The sequence below is a fragment of the Arvicola amphibius genome, chromosome 8 (assembly GCF_903992535.2).
Source record: "Arvicola amphibius chromosome 8, mArvAmp1.2, whole genome shotgun sequence".
Classification (NCBI taxonomy): domain Eukaryota; kingdom Metazoa; phylum Chordata; class Mammalia; order Rodentia; family Cricetidae; genus Arvicola; species Arvicola amphibius.
The window spans coordinates 69,006,494-69,023,561 of NC_052054.1; the positions used below are offsets into that span (position 1 = coordinate 69,006,494).

At 43.3% G+C, this 17,068-nt stretch overlaps 1 protein-coding gene across 1 annotated transcript in view; it reads right to left on the reverse strand.

The window, feature by feature from the left end:
* Nucleotides 1–3,539: 3,539 nt before the first annotated feature.
* LOC119821812 (vomeronasal type-2 receptor 26-like) overlaps nucleotides 3,540–17,068 on the reverse strand; it is a 36,641-nt gene continuing 23,112 nt past the window's right edge. Inside the window, exons 4-6 of the mRNA XM_038340927.1 lie at nucleotides 10,644–10,853; nucleotides 6,895–7,018; nucleotides 3,540–4,516 (exon numbers count right to left, since the gene is read on the reverse strand). Coding sequence (XP_038196855.1) covers nucleotides 3,540–4,516; nucleotides 6,895–7,018; nucleotides 10,644–10,853 — 1,311 coding nt within the window. The remainder of the gene's footprint in view (nucleotides 4,517–6,894; nucleotides 7,019–10,643; nucleotides 10,854–17,068) is intronic.

The window sequence follows — 17,068 nt, forward strand, 5'->3', positions numbered from 1 at the left end:
AGGGGATCAAAGGGATTCGAATTGAAAAGGAAGAAGTTAAACTTTCGTTATTTGCAGATGATATGATAGTGTACATAAGTGACCCCAAAAACTCTACCAAAGAACTCCTACAGCTGATAAACTCCTTTAGTAATGTGGCAGGATAAAAGATCAACTCCAAAAAATCAGTTGCCCTCCTATACACAAAGGATAAGGAAGCAGAGAGGGAAATCAGAGAAGCATCGCCTTTCACCATAGCCACAAATACCATAAAATACCTTGGGGTAACTCTTACCAAGGAAGTGAAAGATCTATTTGACAAAACTTTAAGTCTTTGAAGAAAGAAATTGAAGAGGATACCAGAAAATGGAAGGATCTCCCTTGCTCTTGGATTGAGAGGATAAACATAGTAAAAATGGCAATTCTACCAAAAGCAATCTATAGATTCAATGCAATCCCCATCAAGTTCCCATCAAAATTTTTCACAGATATTGAGAGGACAATAATCAACTTTATATGTAAAAACAAGAAACCCAGGATAGCCAAAACAATCTTATACAATAAAGGAACTTCTGGAGGCATTACCATCCCTGAATTCAAACTCTATTACAGAGCTACAGTATTGAAAACAGCTTGGTATTGTCATAAAAACAGAGAAGTTGACCAATGGAATTGAATAGAAGACCTGGATCTTAACCCACACATCTATGAACACCTGATTTTTGATAAAGGAGCCAAAAGTACACAATGGAAGAAAGAAGGCATCTTCAACAAATGGTGCTGGCATAACTGGATGTCAACCTGTAGAAGAATGAAAGTAGATCCATATATATCACCATGCACAAAACTCAAGTCCAAATGGATTAAAGACCTCAATATTAATCTGAACACACTGAGCCTTATAGAGGAGAAAGTGGGAAGTACTCTACAACATATGGGCACAGGAGACCGTTTCCTATGTATAACCCCAACAGCACAGACATTAAGGGCAACATTGAATAAATGGGACCTCCTGAAGCTGAGCAGCTTCTATAAAGAAAAGAACACTATCGCTAAGACACAAAGGCAGCCTACTGACTGGGAAAAGATCTTCACCAACCCTGCAACTGACAAAGGTCTGATCTCTAAAATATATAAGGAACTCAAGAGACTAGACTTCAAAATGTTAATTAACCCATTTAAAAAATGGGGCTCTGAACTGAACAGAGAATTCTCAACAGAAGAAGTTCAAATGGCCAAAACACACTTAAGGGCATGTTTAACTTCCTTAGCAATCAGGAAAATGCAAATCAAAACAACTTTGAGATACCATCTTACACCTGTCAGATTGGCTAAAATCAAAAACACCAATGATAGCCTTTGCTGGAGAGGATGTGGAGTAAAGGGAACATTCATCCATTGCTGGGTGAGAATGCAAACTTGTGCAACCACTTTGGAAAGCAGTGTGGTGGTTTCAGGAAATTCAGATCCAGCAATACCATTCCTGGGAATATACCCAAGAGATGCTCAATCATACTACAAAAGCATTTGTTCAACTATGTTCGTAGCAGCATTAATTGTAATAGCCAGAAGATGGAAACAACCTAGATGCCTCTCAATTGAAGAATGGATAAAGAAAGTGTGGGATATATACACATTAGATTACTACTCAGTGGAAAAAAAAAAAACCAATGACATCTTGAATTTTGCATGCAAATGGATGGAAATAGAAAACACCATCCTGAGTGAGATAACCCAGACCCAAAAAGATGAATATGGTATATACTTACTCGTTTTTGGACTCTAGCCATAAACCAAGGCTATAGGTTATTCAGCCTATAGTTCACAAGCCCAGAGAAGCCAAATAAAAAGGTAAACCCAAAGAAAAACATATATAGATCCTCGTGGAAACGGGAAGCAAACAAGATTGCAGGGAAAAAGTTGTGAGCATGGGGGTGGAGGCAGAGGTGTAGGTGAGGTTGGGGAAAATGGAGAGGGGGAGAGGGAAGGGACAATGGAAGGACTGGCAAGAGATTAAGGGAGTAGGAGGGTAGAGATGGAGGAAGGGCAGATATAGGAGCAGGGAAGAAGATACCTACTTTGAGGGATCCATTTTAGGGTTGGCAAGAGACTTGGCTCTAGAGGGGATCCCAGGTGTCCATGGGGATGTCCCCAGATAGGTCCTTAGGCAGCAGAGGAGAGAGTCCTTGCCCCACTATCATGCTGATGATTATCTCAAATATCACTATAGAATCTTCGTCCAGCGATGGATGGAGATAGAGACTGAGACCCTCATCAGAGCAACGGTCTGAGCTCCCAAGGTCCAGTTGAAAGGCAGAAGGAAGAAGAAGATGAGCAAGGAAGTCTGGACTGCGAGGGGTTGGTCCACCCACTGAGACAGTGTGCCTGATCTAATGGGAGCTCATCAAATCCAGCGGGACTGGGTCTGAATGAGAATGTGATCAAACTGGAATCTCTGATTGTGGCTGACAATGGGAACTGACTGAGAAGCTACTGATAAAGGCACTGGGACTTGTTTTTATGGCACGTTCTGGCTTTTGGGACCCTAGTTTTTATGGATGCACAGCTCCCTAGGCCTGGATGTAGGGGGAAGGGCCTTGGACTTCCCACAGGGCAGGGTTTCTGACCCTCTCTCATACAGGGTGGGAGAGGGAAGACGGAGTGTGGGGGAGCGGGAAGGGATGGGAGGAGGGAAGGAAGTATAAATAATTGGATGGAAAAATAAAAATTAAAAAAAATATAAAAAATAAAATATACTATTTACTTTATCTAGCTTCCTTAACTCAGTATAACATTCTGGGAACTTAACCATATAATAAACACTGTTTTATTTCATTTTACATTTATTTCTTATTGCCAAATAATGTCCAAAAGATGAGAAAGTCATACCAAATATTCACATACTAATAAAGATTTAGATTGTTTGAACTCTTACAACATTAATATTTCCCTGAAGATTCATTTACAGTCTTGGCAGACTTGTGTTTATTAACATACATACATATATCTAAGAGTGAGATTGCTAAATCACATGCTAAGTCTGCGCAGGAACTGCCAATGAAGGGATCAATGCACACTACTGAAACTCTCAGAACAAAGAGAAACTAGTGATCTGCCTGTCAGTTCCTCACACCCTCAGAAACCCTTCACATCCTCATCACCTCATCACGCATTTCACACTCTTGCATATGGAAGACTGTGTGTGCTTCGGGTGACAAGAGAAAGTCATAGAACAAATTAGTGAAATCAGTTCTCTCCTTCCAACATGTGGGTCCTGAGTATCAATTTCAGGTTGTCATGCTTAGTGGCAAGCATTTTGACCCATTGAACCATCTTGCCTTCTCCACTTTATGAAATTTCTTAATTGTGATAAATGTTAGCAGTATATATGAAAAGAGAATAGTAAATAACATCTATGTGTCTAGTATCAAATAGATAGTCATGAGTGTTTTGTTCTGAGTGCCTCACTCTTACCTTGATGGTTCTGTTAAATACCTTTGATCCATGCAGAAACAGTAAGCCAAATCACACGGTTGGTCTTAGTGGGCCCCCCTCAAGAACTAGGTCATGAATCCTTGTGGTGCACATCTGGGGAGAGACCTTCTCTGGAGCATCTCACTCTGCCTATCCTGCTGTGCCTGGTGGCCTTGCCTTAGCCAGGCAGACGTGTTCTTCTCTGGTCTCAGCAAGATGACGTAGCACTTGGGAATGAAGATGCCACCCAGAAGGCCAGCTGTGGAGGCCAGGATGGAGAAGATCTCTACAGCCACAGTGGACTTGCCCCGGGCACTGTGGTACAGGGGCAGGAACGCTGTCCAGACACTGCAGAAAAGCAGCATGCTGAAGGCCAGGAACTTAGTCTCGTTGAAGACATCTGGCAGGCCCCTGGCCAGAAAAGCCACAGAGAAGGTACCCCCCGCCAGGAACCCCAAGTAGCCCAGCGCACAGAAGAAGATGATGCCAGAGCCCTCCTGGCACTGGATGACAATGTGCTGGGGCTCCGAGACCATATCCCTGTCTGGGAATGGTGGGGAGGTGGCCAGCCAGACCCCACAAAGAACAACCTGCATGAAGGAAGCAATGAGGACCACTGAGGTGGAAGCCCCAGGGCTCAGGCATACCTGGATCCTGCCCCCTGGCCTGGTGACCCTGAAGGCCAGGACCACTGTGAGAGTCTTGGCCAGAACAGAGGAGACGGCCACCGTGAACACCACAGCAAAGGTCGTCTGACGCAGGAGGCATGTGGGGACACTGGGGCGGCCAAGGAACAGCAAGGCACACAGGGCACAGAGGGAAAGGGAGATCAGCAGGAAGTAGCTGAGGGTTCTGTTGTTGGCCCTCACCACGGGGGTGTCCCTGTGCTTCAGGAACACTCCCAGAACCAGGACAGCCAGACCAGCCAGGAAGAGTGCCACCAAAGCCAGCATGAATCCCAGAGGTTCCTCAAAGGCCAGGAAGATCTCTGTCCTGGGCAGGCAGTGGTCTCTGGCGTGGCTCGAGTACTGCTCCTTGGGGCACAGGAGACATCTCTTCATGTCTACGGAGACACAGACACCATTTCTGCAACATTGTGCCAACTGCACCAGCTTGGAAGGAAGGCACCCCAAGCCACTCCCTGCCCTTATAGCCTTTCCATCAAGTCATGGATTTATGAATCATCCTTTGTGACCAGGGCTGGGATGGGTGATATTAGAGGCAGAGGAACAAAGGAAAAAGCTGCATGTTCTGTATCTTTTTTTGTGAGGGTTTTTGTTTCTGTCTTCAGTGTCTCATGGAACTCAGGCTGAGTGACAGAGGGTGGATATGAACTCCTAAGCCTCCTTCTTCAGCCTCTTAAGTTCTGTGATTATAGGTCTGCACCACTATACCTAACCTATGTTGTGTGTGCAGGTTTGTGTGTGCACACATGTTTATAAGTGGATACACATGCTTGTCAAGACAAGACATTTAACATGTGATATAATTCCTTAATCATTCCTTCTAACTTATTTTTCTAATTAAACTTATTTGTATATTTTGTGTGCATATGTATGTGTATGGGCTCAGGCATGCCCTGGTTTTCAAGTAGTGGTAAATACAACTTTCATGAATTTGTTGCTCTCCTTCTACAATTTAGATCCCAGGGACTGAAATTATGCTGTCAGGGTAGACGGTGAATACTTTAAATGATGGGCCATATAACCAGTCTCCACAGCTTCTTCTTTTATAATGACCTCTTTTATTTTACTTGTTGAGAGTTTTGTCTGTACATATTTATTGAAATCATGTGCATGTCTAGAGTATGCAGAAGTCAGAAGATAGCAACAGTTTCCCTATAACTTGAGTTATACTTGGTTGTGAGCCACCATGTGGTGTTTCTAACTATTGAGCTACCTCTGCAGGCCCCTTTTCACCTTATATTTTAAGACAGGATCACTTACTCAACCTAGAGATCACTTAGTTGACTATACTGGTAGGCCACAATGCAAAAAGACCCTCATGTCTCTGGCCCCTGGGTACTGAGATTAAAGGTCTCTTATCTGAGTTCTTAACAGTTCATTTTTTTTGCAATAGTACCAGTAATTGGCCAAATTAACAAATGTTTTAGACTGATCTGTGTAAAACTTGATTTGATGAAATCCTGCACCTAAGCACCTAAAAATGAGATATATTTCTCATTGGGTAAACTGGAGATGAGTAATAAAGGTTAAATGAGGTCTCCATGTTAAATTAGGTAGACCCTAACTCCAACAGTGCAGCTATTCTACTAAGAAGGTGGAGCTGGAGCTGGGGGTTGCTGCACATGACTTTAATCTCATCATTTAATTTGAGGGGCAGAGGCAGGTAGACTTCTACTAGGTCAGGGGAAAACTGATAAATTTAGTGAGTTCCAAGTCAGCCAGGGCTGCAAGGAGAGACAGTGGCTCAAAACCAAAGAAAAGCCAAAAGAGGACACAACACACAGGCACATACACACTCAAACACATACAAACACACACACATAACAACAATGAAATGAGAGCACCCAGTGAGGATATTCTCTTCCAAGACAAGAGTGAGGCCTCACACAACACCAACTCTGGTGAAAACTTGGCTTTGCTTTCCAACTTTCAGAATGGTAAAGGAGTAACTTCTGTAGCTGACATAGTAGGGAATGTTGTGGTTCATTGCCATTCAACCTCTGGGATTAATCCCACTAATACGAAGCAAGAAGAAAGTCACAAAAGGACATTCACCATGCTATTCCAATTATAGGAGGTTTTAAAAGCAAGTGAAATCATCAGTGTTAGCAAAAGCTAGGGTTCTGACTACACAACCTCTAGAAGTTTGTGGAAGTACTTTAAGCCTGTTTCTTGATCAGGGGACAAGGATATGCATTGTTTGAAAGAGGAGAATTCATTCTGCATTCTAATTATGGGGAGCATGCTTGTCTTTCAGGATAAAGCATTTACCTAAGAATATCTATTAGCAGAGCTCTGGCTGGTGTTCCATGGGACAGCAAGGATAGTGCAGTACTTTGGAGGATGGGTGTGGGGGTTTGACTTAGAATGGCCCCAAAGTCTCATATATTTAAATGATTTCTTCCTACCTGGTAGATGTTGGAGATGGATAGGGAGGTATAGCATTGTGGGATGAGGGGTGTCACTGTGGGTAGTCTTTCAAAGTTCAGACTCACATACCTGGCCCACTCTCCACCTCTCTGCCTGCCTGCTGCCTGTAGATCAGAATGTAAACCCTCAGCTACTGCCTGGCACTATGCTTCCTGCCATGATGGTCATGAACTAAGTTAGCCCCCAGTTAAAGCCTTTTCGTTTAGAAGTTGCCTTGGACATGGTGTCTCTTCACAGCACTGGGATGGTAACTAAGACAACGGAAAAATATAGGAGGCTCACACTTCCCTTTGGTCCCTCAGATTCCAGATCCACATGGCCTTACCTTTTTTGTCTGCAAACTGTCCCTCGGGGCATGGACTGCAATCAAAACAGCATTGGGGGGCTCCCAGCCTGGGCACTTGGCTGAACCCTGGAAGGCAGCTTTCACTGCAGACAGAGGTGGGCACCTAGTAACAGTGAGCATAGTGTCACCAGTGACTCCAGATGCTTGACTTCACCCTAAGAACCAGAACAGGAGAGTTCCCTCTCAGCCCACTAGACAAGAAGCCTTTCAGAAAACATGTCTATCCCAGCAGATGCCAGACTGGAAAGGTACCTTCGAGTGTAATAAACAAAGAGCTACATCTGATTTACTTGGCTAAGGGATTAAATACATAGCTAAACAGTTTGATGTGTTGCCTTTCCAGTCTCTCTGGGGCTCCTGCATCAACAATTGAAGATATGGGGGCAGGAGAGAAGGCTCCTTGGTTAAAACTACAGACTGCTCTTCCAGAAGATCAGGGTTCAATTCCCAGCACCAGTATAGCAGCTCACACTGTAACTCCAGTTCCAAACGATCCACTGCCCTCCTCTGGCCTGCACAGACACCAGTACACAAATAGAGATACAGGGAAACATGCAAACATGCAAAATAAAATTTAAACAATAATTTGGGTATTGGAAGTCATTACAAAAGTCCATATAGCCTGGGGAAGGTTTTATTGATGCCTTCAGATTTCTTCTTTTTCTGAAACTCCAAAAAGTCCTGTGGCTACTTCATGGACTCCATTTCTAACTCAAAAAATAAGTCATCTCTCTTCCTTTTCTCCATCTCCCTCTGTGAAGCTGTCGAGATTTACAGTTTGACTGCCCTGGTGCTGTTCACTTAAACTCTCACAACAGAGTATCATCCAACTTCAGTAAGCATAACTGCAGGTACTGACTCCCCGAACACAAACAAACATACAGAGAGAGAGAGAGAGAGAGAGAGAGAGAGAGAGAGGGAGGAGAGAGAGAGAGAGAGAGAGAGAGAGAGAGAGAGAGAGAGAGAGAGAGAGAGAGAGAGAGAGAGAGAGAGAGAGAGAGCAGGCAAGGATTATGCAGAAGGAAGTGTGGGTGCTGACATTTCTGCTGCAACAGAAGACAGCAGAAAACACTCCCCAGATCAAGGCCATTGAAAAGTTCTTTAAAGGAGTCCTGGAAACACATAGTATGTGTCTTTCTTTCATGCTTGAGAAATCCAAGAATGAGAATCTTATTCTCATGTGGAAAACCTTAAGGCCACCATTGACTGGAGAGGCCACCAGAACAAAGTTAGACAAAGTTGTAGAGGAGGGGACTCTTTCTTCACTGGCACAGGACAGGGAGCTGAGCCTTTTCTATGTACCAGACTCCACACATAGACAGAATTAACACAACATTGTTTCTAATTTTGTTAATAAATATCAGGGTTTGAATCTCAAATATTTCCCAAAGTCTCTTCTGTTGGGCCACTTGTTACCTGACCGTGGGTATTTAAAGAATGATTGAATCTTGATGCTACAGTAGTTTGAATGTAATTGGCCACAATAAGCTCATACAGAGAGGCACTACAGAGGATTTGACTTTGTTGAAAGAAGTGTGTCATTGTGGAGGTGGATTTGGGGTATCATATATGCTCAAGCCACACCTAGTGACCCAGTTCACTTCCTGTAGCCTACGGGTCAAGATTTAGGACTTTCAGTTCCTTCTCCAGCACCATGTCTGCCTGCATACCACCATGTTGAACCAAGATGATAATGAATTAAACTTCTGAAAATGGAAGCCACCACAATGAAGTGTTTTTCCTTTATAGGAGATGTTGTGGTCCTGGTATGTCTTCACAGCAATAGAAACCTTAACTAAGACAGAAGTTGGTTCCTGCAACTTGGGTATTGAAGTGATAGGCCTGATAAAGCTTCTGTTTCAATAAACATGGACCATGGGACAGTGGATTAGAAAAGCAGTAGAAAACTTTAAATAATGCTTAATGCTACTATTGCCATACTACTAGGAGCATGGAAGACCAAGGGGCTGAGTGTGATTCGATTAACTATAGGCCGGGCTCAAAAAGTTTCATCTTGTGTCATTATATATGAGAAGTATGTGACCTGTTTTCTTACTTTAATTTTATATGAGATTACAGTTAAGAGATTGCATGAATCTCAGAAGAGACTGAATTTTGGACTTTTAAACATGTTTCAACTGTGATAGACAGTGAGAAATTTAGACAATGGGATAAATGCATTTTAAATTATAATACTGTCACAAGCTTAGGGGGCCAGGATATGGAATGTGGTGGTTAGAATGTAAGTGGACCCCATAAACTCATAGGAAAAGGTACTATTAAAAGACGTGACATGGTTGGAGAAGGTGTGGCCTTATTAAAGGAAGTATATCATTGTGGGAGTGAGCCTTGGGGTATCATATATGCTCAAGCCACACCAAGTGACCTAGTTCACTTCCTGTTATCTACAAGTTAAGATGTAGAATTCTCGGCTCCTTCTCCAGCATGATTTCTCCCTATATGCCACCATGATCCATAAGGATGATTATGGACTTTAAACCTCTGAAAATGTAAGCCTCCTCATTAAATCCTTTTCCTTTATGAGGTGCCTGGCCATAGTGTCTCTTCACACTAATAGAAATCCTAAGTAAGAGAATGCCTCTGACATGATCAATGGATTAATTCCTCAATGGATTCACAATCTGATAAATTATTATACATATTAGAAATAGAACATGGGACTAGGTTTGGGGTAATGGGACATGGAGGCTATGCACTGGTAATATGTAACTTGTTTACCTGTCTAATCTATCAAGATCCCTACCACCTCACTTCCTGAGCCACATGCACTCATCAGCAACCTCTTCTACCACACGTCTGCTGCCATGCATGACATACTGCCTCAATCACACACATCCAAAGCAATGGATACATCTGACCCTGATTCGCTCAAACCATGGGACGATTAAAACTTTTCCTCACTTCAAACTGTTCTCAGGTATTTGTCACTGTGGCTGAAATAAACTAGCACAGTAAGTAAACTGAATGTCTGTTGAGTCCACTTTCCAGATGGTCTATGGGAAGGTATTTAACTGAGTGTATCACTATCTTCATCTTCTCAGAACAGATCCTAAGCACAGACACTGAATATATTTCCAAGGGAGCAACAAGTACATATTCTCATTGTATTTGTACATCTTGTATGTTAAACCTTCCCCCATTTCCATGAGTGTGGGTGGTGGAAATATGTGTTCATGCATTTTTACATCTATGTGGTCTCATGTTCATGTATAAACAAGCACATGTGGAGGTCCAAGGCTAATGTTGGGAATCATCTTAAATTGTTTTTCCACTGTGTTCATTGAGGCAGAGGCTCAAGGAAAAACCCAGAGTTCATTGATATGGCTTGTCTTAGGAGTCAGGTTTCTATGGACATCTCCTTGCTTCCATCTTCCAGGGATGAAATTACAGGTGAGTTCCACTGCCCACTAAGCATGTAAAAGTGTTCTGGAGATCCAAAATTTGGTTCCTGTACTTGCAAACAAAACACTATTCACTGAGCAATCTCCCAACCACATCTTTTACATTTTCCTTTTTGCTGGTGAATCAATATCATTCAGAGAAAGATCTCTAATGATATAAACAACATAGCCAGTTATAACTGACTGACCCAATCCAGAGCTGCATCAACTTCATGCACAAGTAGCAATGAAGGCCACTGGACTTGTAATTTTCCTGTGACTTTAACACAATAGGACAAGAGTCATCTCTGCACTCAGGCAACTCACTTGGATTTCCTCCTTCAAATGGACCATCATTTTGTTCCCCAAATAGACTTGAGGGTCTATCATTCCGACAGGGACAAAGCAAAATACACCCTCAGGAGTCTTCTGCCCTTGGAATATGTCAAATTTGGTCACCAAATCTCCATTGGCATCAAATATAATTTCACTTCCATCGGGAGTCTTGAAGTGCACATTCCTAAGAGCTTGAAGCAGCTGAGGAAAGAAGGGAGACATTGCAGACCAGTCAGGGGCAGTCTGGAGTCTTGTCCAAAACACCACATTCCATTCACTTCTGCAGTAAGACAGAGTAACTTCAACCAAGGATTGGCACCATTGGGCATAAGGGAGATCAAGTATGTGTGATATATTCAGGAAATCACAAATATGTTTCTCTCTCTCTCTCTCTCTGTGTGTGTGTGTGTGTGCGTGTGTGTGTGTGTGTGTGTGTGTCTGTGTCTGTGTAGATCACTCAAGCCATATGGCTAACACAGATAAGAATAATGGGCTAATGTTAGTTAGAAGAGTTAATAAGAAGTCTGAGCAAATGGGCCAGTCAGTTTATAGTTAAGTTAGATATCTGTGTGATTTCTTTGGAACTTAACAATTGTGAGTACCGGGCAGGACAGAAACTCAGACAATGAATGGTGCCCAACGTGTGAACAACTGCATCCACATAAAGCCTGAAAGAGCACAGGAAGTAATTAGACAGAAAATTACAGAGTTAAGCATGTCTTACTGATAGCAGGATTTTCTCAGGTGGGCTCTGCTTGCTAGAGGTAAGCAATCTCATTTAAGAGAGGCTTCCTGGTTAAGCTTTAGCTGCAAAACCTTGCAGCTCTCTAAAGAGGTCCTACCAAAAAACACTTAAATGGTGTTGATGAAAAGCTGACTGCATGCTTCCTGTTGGTGGCAGAAACCATGAAATGCGTTGTAGTAATAAACATGGTTACAGCCAGTACATCCACCATGAGGCTGGAATCTCATAAAGCTAAAAAATGGCCTGGATCCAGCCATCAAAGCCATGGCTTTAATCCTACCCATAATGCTTAGCAAATTAAATATTCATGTGGTCAGAAAAAGAGAGAGAGATACAGACATTCAAAGAGGAAGAAAACATCTAAATGGTTTACAGTGTGTTAAAAATTTATGCAGGCTTGGAAGAAAAGGTAAAAGTACTAAAATAAGGAAGGAAGGAAGGAAGGAAGGAAGGAAGGAAGGAAGGAAGGAAGGAAGGAAGGAAGGGAAAGAAAGAGAGAGAGAGAGAGAGGGAGGGAGGGAGGGAGGAAGGGAGAGAGAGAGAGAGAAAGAAAGAAAGAAACAAAGAAACAAAGAAACAAAGAAACAAAGAAACAAAGAAAGAAAGAGAGTAGTTAGGTGTGGTGGTACACACCTTTAATCCCAACACTTGGGAGACAGAGGCAGAGAAACCTCTGTGAGTTCAAGTTGTGGCTGCATATGCCTTTAATCCCAAAGCTTGGTAGAGGCAGACAGATCTCTGTGAGATCAAGGTATGGTAGCATACACCTTTAATCCAAGCACTTGGGAGGAAGAAGAAGGTGGATCTCTGTGAGTTCAAGAACAGCCTGGTCTACAGTGGGAGTTCCAGGACAACCAAAGATACACAGAGAACCTGTCTCAAAAAGCCAAATATTAGAGGTAAAGATAAAAGAAATAGAGGTTAAAATAAAGCCACATAAAGATGAAAAATACACAGAGTCTGGATACTGTATGTTATTATGCTCTCTTTGAATTGTTTGAATGTTGAGGAAAGAGCAACAGCTGCTAAAAGATATTTGCTTATAAATGCTGCTGAATTAATCAAAGACAGGTATTTTGAAAATACCTTGACTTCAAAATTGAAGGCAAAAGGTATGTTCCTTTGGAGAAGAGATTTTGCTTTCGTTTCCACAGGAAATGAGAGGCTGTGGATTCATTCTGAGCTAAGAAAAATCAGGTTTGATCAAGAAAGACCACCTGAGAAATCTCAGGTAGAAACAGATGGCCCAGATGTCTGAGTTTAACATCCAGAACAGACTCAAGACTGTTGCCTGAGATGATCAAGACTCACAGGATACTCCAGTCAGGACTCGATCATAATACTAAATTTTCTTTAGGTCCCCATAAGATTATCAGCACCACCCACCAGCAGGAAGTAGCCTGGAAAACTACGCCCACATTTCAAAAAAAATGGAATATGGATGTCCTTGTTTTTTAAAAAAAAATAAAAATAAAAAAGAGAGAGGGAAGTGGTGAGGAACAATTGTCTATATTCTGTCAATGATCTTTTAAATAAGAACTGATTGGCCAGTAGTCAAGCAAGAAGTATAGTCGCAACAACCAGACAGGTAGTAGAGGCAGGTCAGTGAGAACAGGAGAATTCTGGGAAGAGGGAAACTCCTCTGGAGTCCTGTCCAGAAACAGAAGAAACAAGATGTGACTAGGCCACTGAAAAAGGTACTGAGCCATATGGCTAATACAGATAAGAATAATGGGCTAATATAATTTATAAGTGTTAATAAGAAGCCTGAGCTAATGGGCCAATCAGTTTACAGTTAATGTAGACCTCTGTGTGATTTCTTTGGGACTTAACAATTGTGAGAACCAGGCCAGACAGAAACTCAGACAACAACTCGCACTGGATAACCAGAGGACACCTCTCAAGAATGTTCTCTCCTGCTGCTGCCATGTGGGATTTGGGAATCCAACTAATGCTTGAGGACAAGTCCTTTGCCCACTAAGCCATCTCAGCAGCCATAAAATTAAACCCAAAAATGTGACAATGTGGTTTCTGCTCTAGGCTCTCATTTGGCTGTGCACTATTGTCCTCAGTCTTCCCATCACACTCAGAAGACTCCAAACTCTGCGAAGACCTCCACTGTCTCGGCTCAGCTCACCTAGACTGCCCAATGACTCCAACGAGTCTCCCACAGTTCATCAGTCCCACCCCTGTGGCTCTCCTGTTTGTCTCCATTCAGGGCCCTGACATGCTGGACCTGCCATCTGCAGTGCTATCATTTTTACCCATAGTGAGACTTCTCATCCTCTTGTCTGGAACTCAGGTACTTGCTGACAGAGAAAATTTCCCCAGCCTTTCACTTCCCTTCACTTGCTCCTCACTCAGTCTACTTTATATCCTCATCATGAAGTACACACAGATGGCTTGACACTTACATCATTTAGTTTTGTGATGAAATCTTCCTAAGTAGTCCAGGTTGGCCTCAACATGCTGTGTACTAGCATGATAAACATGGGCCTCCAAGCCTGACATTCTGCAAATTTTAATCTGTCACCCAGAGTCAAATGACAAAAATTATCACTGTTCTTCCTGTTTACAACCATATGTATCTTCATCAAGCACACACTAGAATCTCAGGTCATCTGAGAGACGATGATGAAAACAAACCTCCTCCTTGACCACTGTTCTCACTGTTTACCTCATCAGTAAGCAACATGTATTCCAGGGGTTCTTGTACAGATCTTGATCTATGCTACCCTGAGTGGCTAAAAAAAAAGATATAGAGAGAGGAGATCCATCCAGAGGGGTGAGTGTATGCCCACCCGGGGTGGATGGTCCAGGAAGGGAGCACAGGGCCCCTCCAGCTGCTACTGCAGGGGAATCTTTGTTCCACATGACCCTGCCTCCCCCAAGCCTGCCCTATTGTATGTGAGGTCGTTGGCCCAGGAACAGTTCCTGCTCCTGCACTGAGGAGATACAGCCAGAGGGCACTCCTTTCCATCTGCAGGGTCCTTAGATCCACCAGCATAGCCAGCTCCAGTGCCGAGGAGTCCTAAGGGAGACCAGACCAAAAAAAAATCCCCAAGTACACAGTCAGTCACAGCAAAGATTGGACCAAGACATCAAGACTCTCCTGACTACATTTGAATGAAGAGATGGGCAGGCGTCAATGCAAGAATTCCTCCAACAACCTGAAAAGCAACATGACAACACCAGAATCCAGTGAACATGCAACAAGAAGACTTGGACACTCTATTCCAGAAGAAGTAGAAGAAATCAACTTTAAATGTATCATTATGAAAATAATAGAGGCCCTTAAACAAGATGTGAAAAACTCCTTTAAAGAAATGGAGAAGACAAACAAAAAGGTAGAAGAAATGAATAAATCTCTCAAAGATACCCAAGAAAACCAAGAAAAAGCAACAAAACAGGTAATGTGCGTGTGCACAAGCGCCCCTCCCTCTCTTTTTCTCTCTCTCTCTCTTTTTCTCTCTCTCTCTCCCTCTCTCCCTCTCTCCTTTAATAAAGCTTTATGTCTATTTTCTGTGTCTGTGCCGTTAACCCGCCGCTGCACCGCCTGTTCACCTGCCGCCCTGCTCACACGTGTTCCGCAGGTCTCCGTGCAGCTACGCGCAGCTACCCAGCTACTAAGTCTTTAAGAATAAAATTGGTGCCACGTGACCCCCGAACCAGGTTGCTTTTCCACTCTCGCCACCGGATTCCCGGCTTACTCGGTGAGTGTTCCCCCCCCCCACGGTTGCTCCCTTTGCCAGGGTCCTGTGGATTGGACTGGTCCCGGGGACCAATCCGCCCGTGCATTCGACTGAGGACCAGGTCCTCGGTTTATCTGTTTTTCTACCTCTTTACTTTTTTCTTCTCTCAACAGTTAACCGCCGCTCGGAGTGGCTCCCTCTGGCCTCTCTGAGTTCTGGGTCGCCAGAATCCAGCTAGGTCATAGCACTCAGGTCACGGGACCCGGGTGTTCGCACCTATATTTCTTTCAGAAGACGTTCTGATATAGGCCCTGGGTGCTTTCCGCGGGTTTTCACAATTTTGGCTCTGGATAGCAACCGGCTCTCCGGCTTTTAAACTTCCAGCTGGCTTTTTTAATTCCAGCCGTGGAGTGGTGCAGTTTTTTTTTTTTCCGGTTTCAGCCTTTTGCCCCTCCCCTCTGTGGCTTCTGTTATATCATGGCGGCCCAGCAACAGAGCAGATCATGCCTTTAGGTCCCTCTCATAAGGACTTAAAGTCCTTACGGCTCAAAAATTGTAACTTTTTTCCCCGAAACACGTGGCTGCCGCCATCTTGGCTGAGAGCCAGGTCAGGTGACCAAGCTCTCCCAATTTCACCCTGCCTCTTCACCAGGTCTTCACTAAAATTCTCCTGTTAACTCTGCTACATGTGTTTTGTGCAAATGGTATGTCTCTGATAGGGCCCATCAGAGTCATCCACGTTGCTCAATTCCTGTTCACTCTATGTATAATTGTTCATTACATCTCATTTCAGATTACAAAATCCTAAGTCTCATATTTTAAACTGGTATGTACTTTTAAGTCTCTTACAAAAATGCCTTAAGCTGTTCTCTACCATTTTCAATTCTGACATTAACATTCCATTGCCAGCAGTTTCTTTCTGCCTTTTTACGAGTCTGGATCTTACCTGTTAAGAGCCAGTATACTGCAGCTTATCCAGCCCTCAACTGCTCAGAGATCTGGGGAATGTGATATTTAAATATTTAATTATTAAAAACATAACAAAAAGAGATAGGTTGGCTCCTAGCAGCAGCTCTCTGCTCCCTCCAAAGAAGACAGACGCGCGCAGAACAACGTCCTGCAGTTTGCTTCGACTGCCAAGCACTGACTAAGAAGACAAACGCGCGCAGAACGTCCTGCAGTTTGCTTCGACTGCCGAGCGCTGACCATTAGGCAAAACTGCCTTTCATCCAAAGACCTCCAGACGTGGACAGAATCTCTAGAATCGACAAGCCTAGCTTCTCAGGTCAAGGTAGGCCTATCTTCCTACAGATTTCTTAGCGCACAGAGTCTTCTGGAGCCTGGCAGGACTGCACTAAATAAAAAAGGTCAAGCACAACCTTCAGCGACCATGGAGGACCCAAAAAGAGTAGCTCTGGATGCCAAGTAAGTTCTCTGTCATTTTTTAATCGGTAACTCAAGTAAAATCTTATCCTTCTCAAAGATCTCTGACAGTTTGACAGCTGAGAGGTTTTACCAGGTTGAGGTTTTACCAGGTCACCTCAACAAACAAATTTCAAAACAAATTTATCTCTTAAAACTTCTGTTTTCACAAACCCAAGGAGTTCTTGTGAGTTCCAGGGAGTCGAATTAAGAAATCCATCTTAAACAGGTCAGATACCCGCTCAATTCCCTGTTCCAAAAATTTTTTTTCCTTAATTTAACTTTGTTCTTTGTTCTGCCAATACCTTAGAGACACCAGACATTTCCATGCCACAGACACCGGTCAGAAGCAAAGAGACCAGCTATGCCAGGATGTGACCGGCACCCAGCCTTCTCTCATGTTCCCCCCCCAAGACGACGCCCACAATCAGCCGGAAGCAGTCTTGAGAATTCGCTGCCCCAATTCCTTCAAACTGTGATGTCTAATTTTTGCTTTTTATTGTAAGAAATACCTGGGAATGTTATTCTTTTATAATGTCCCCGCCCCTTTCCACGCC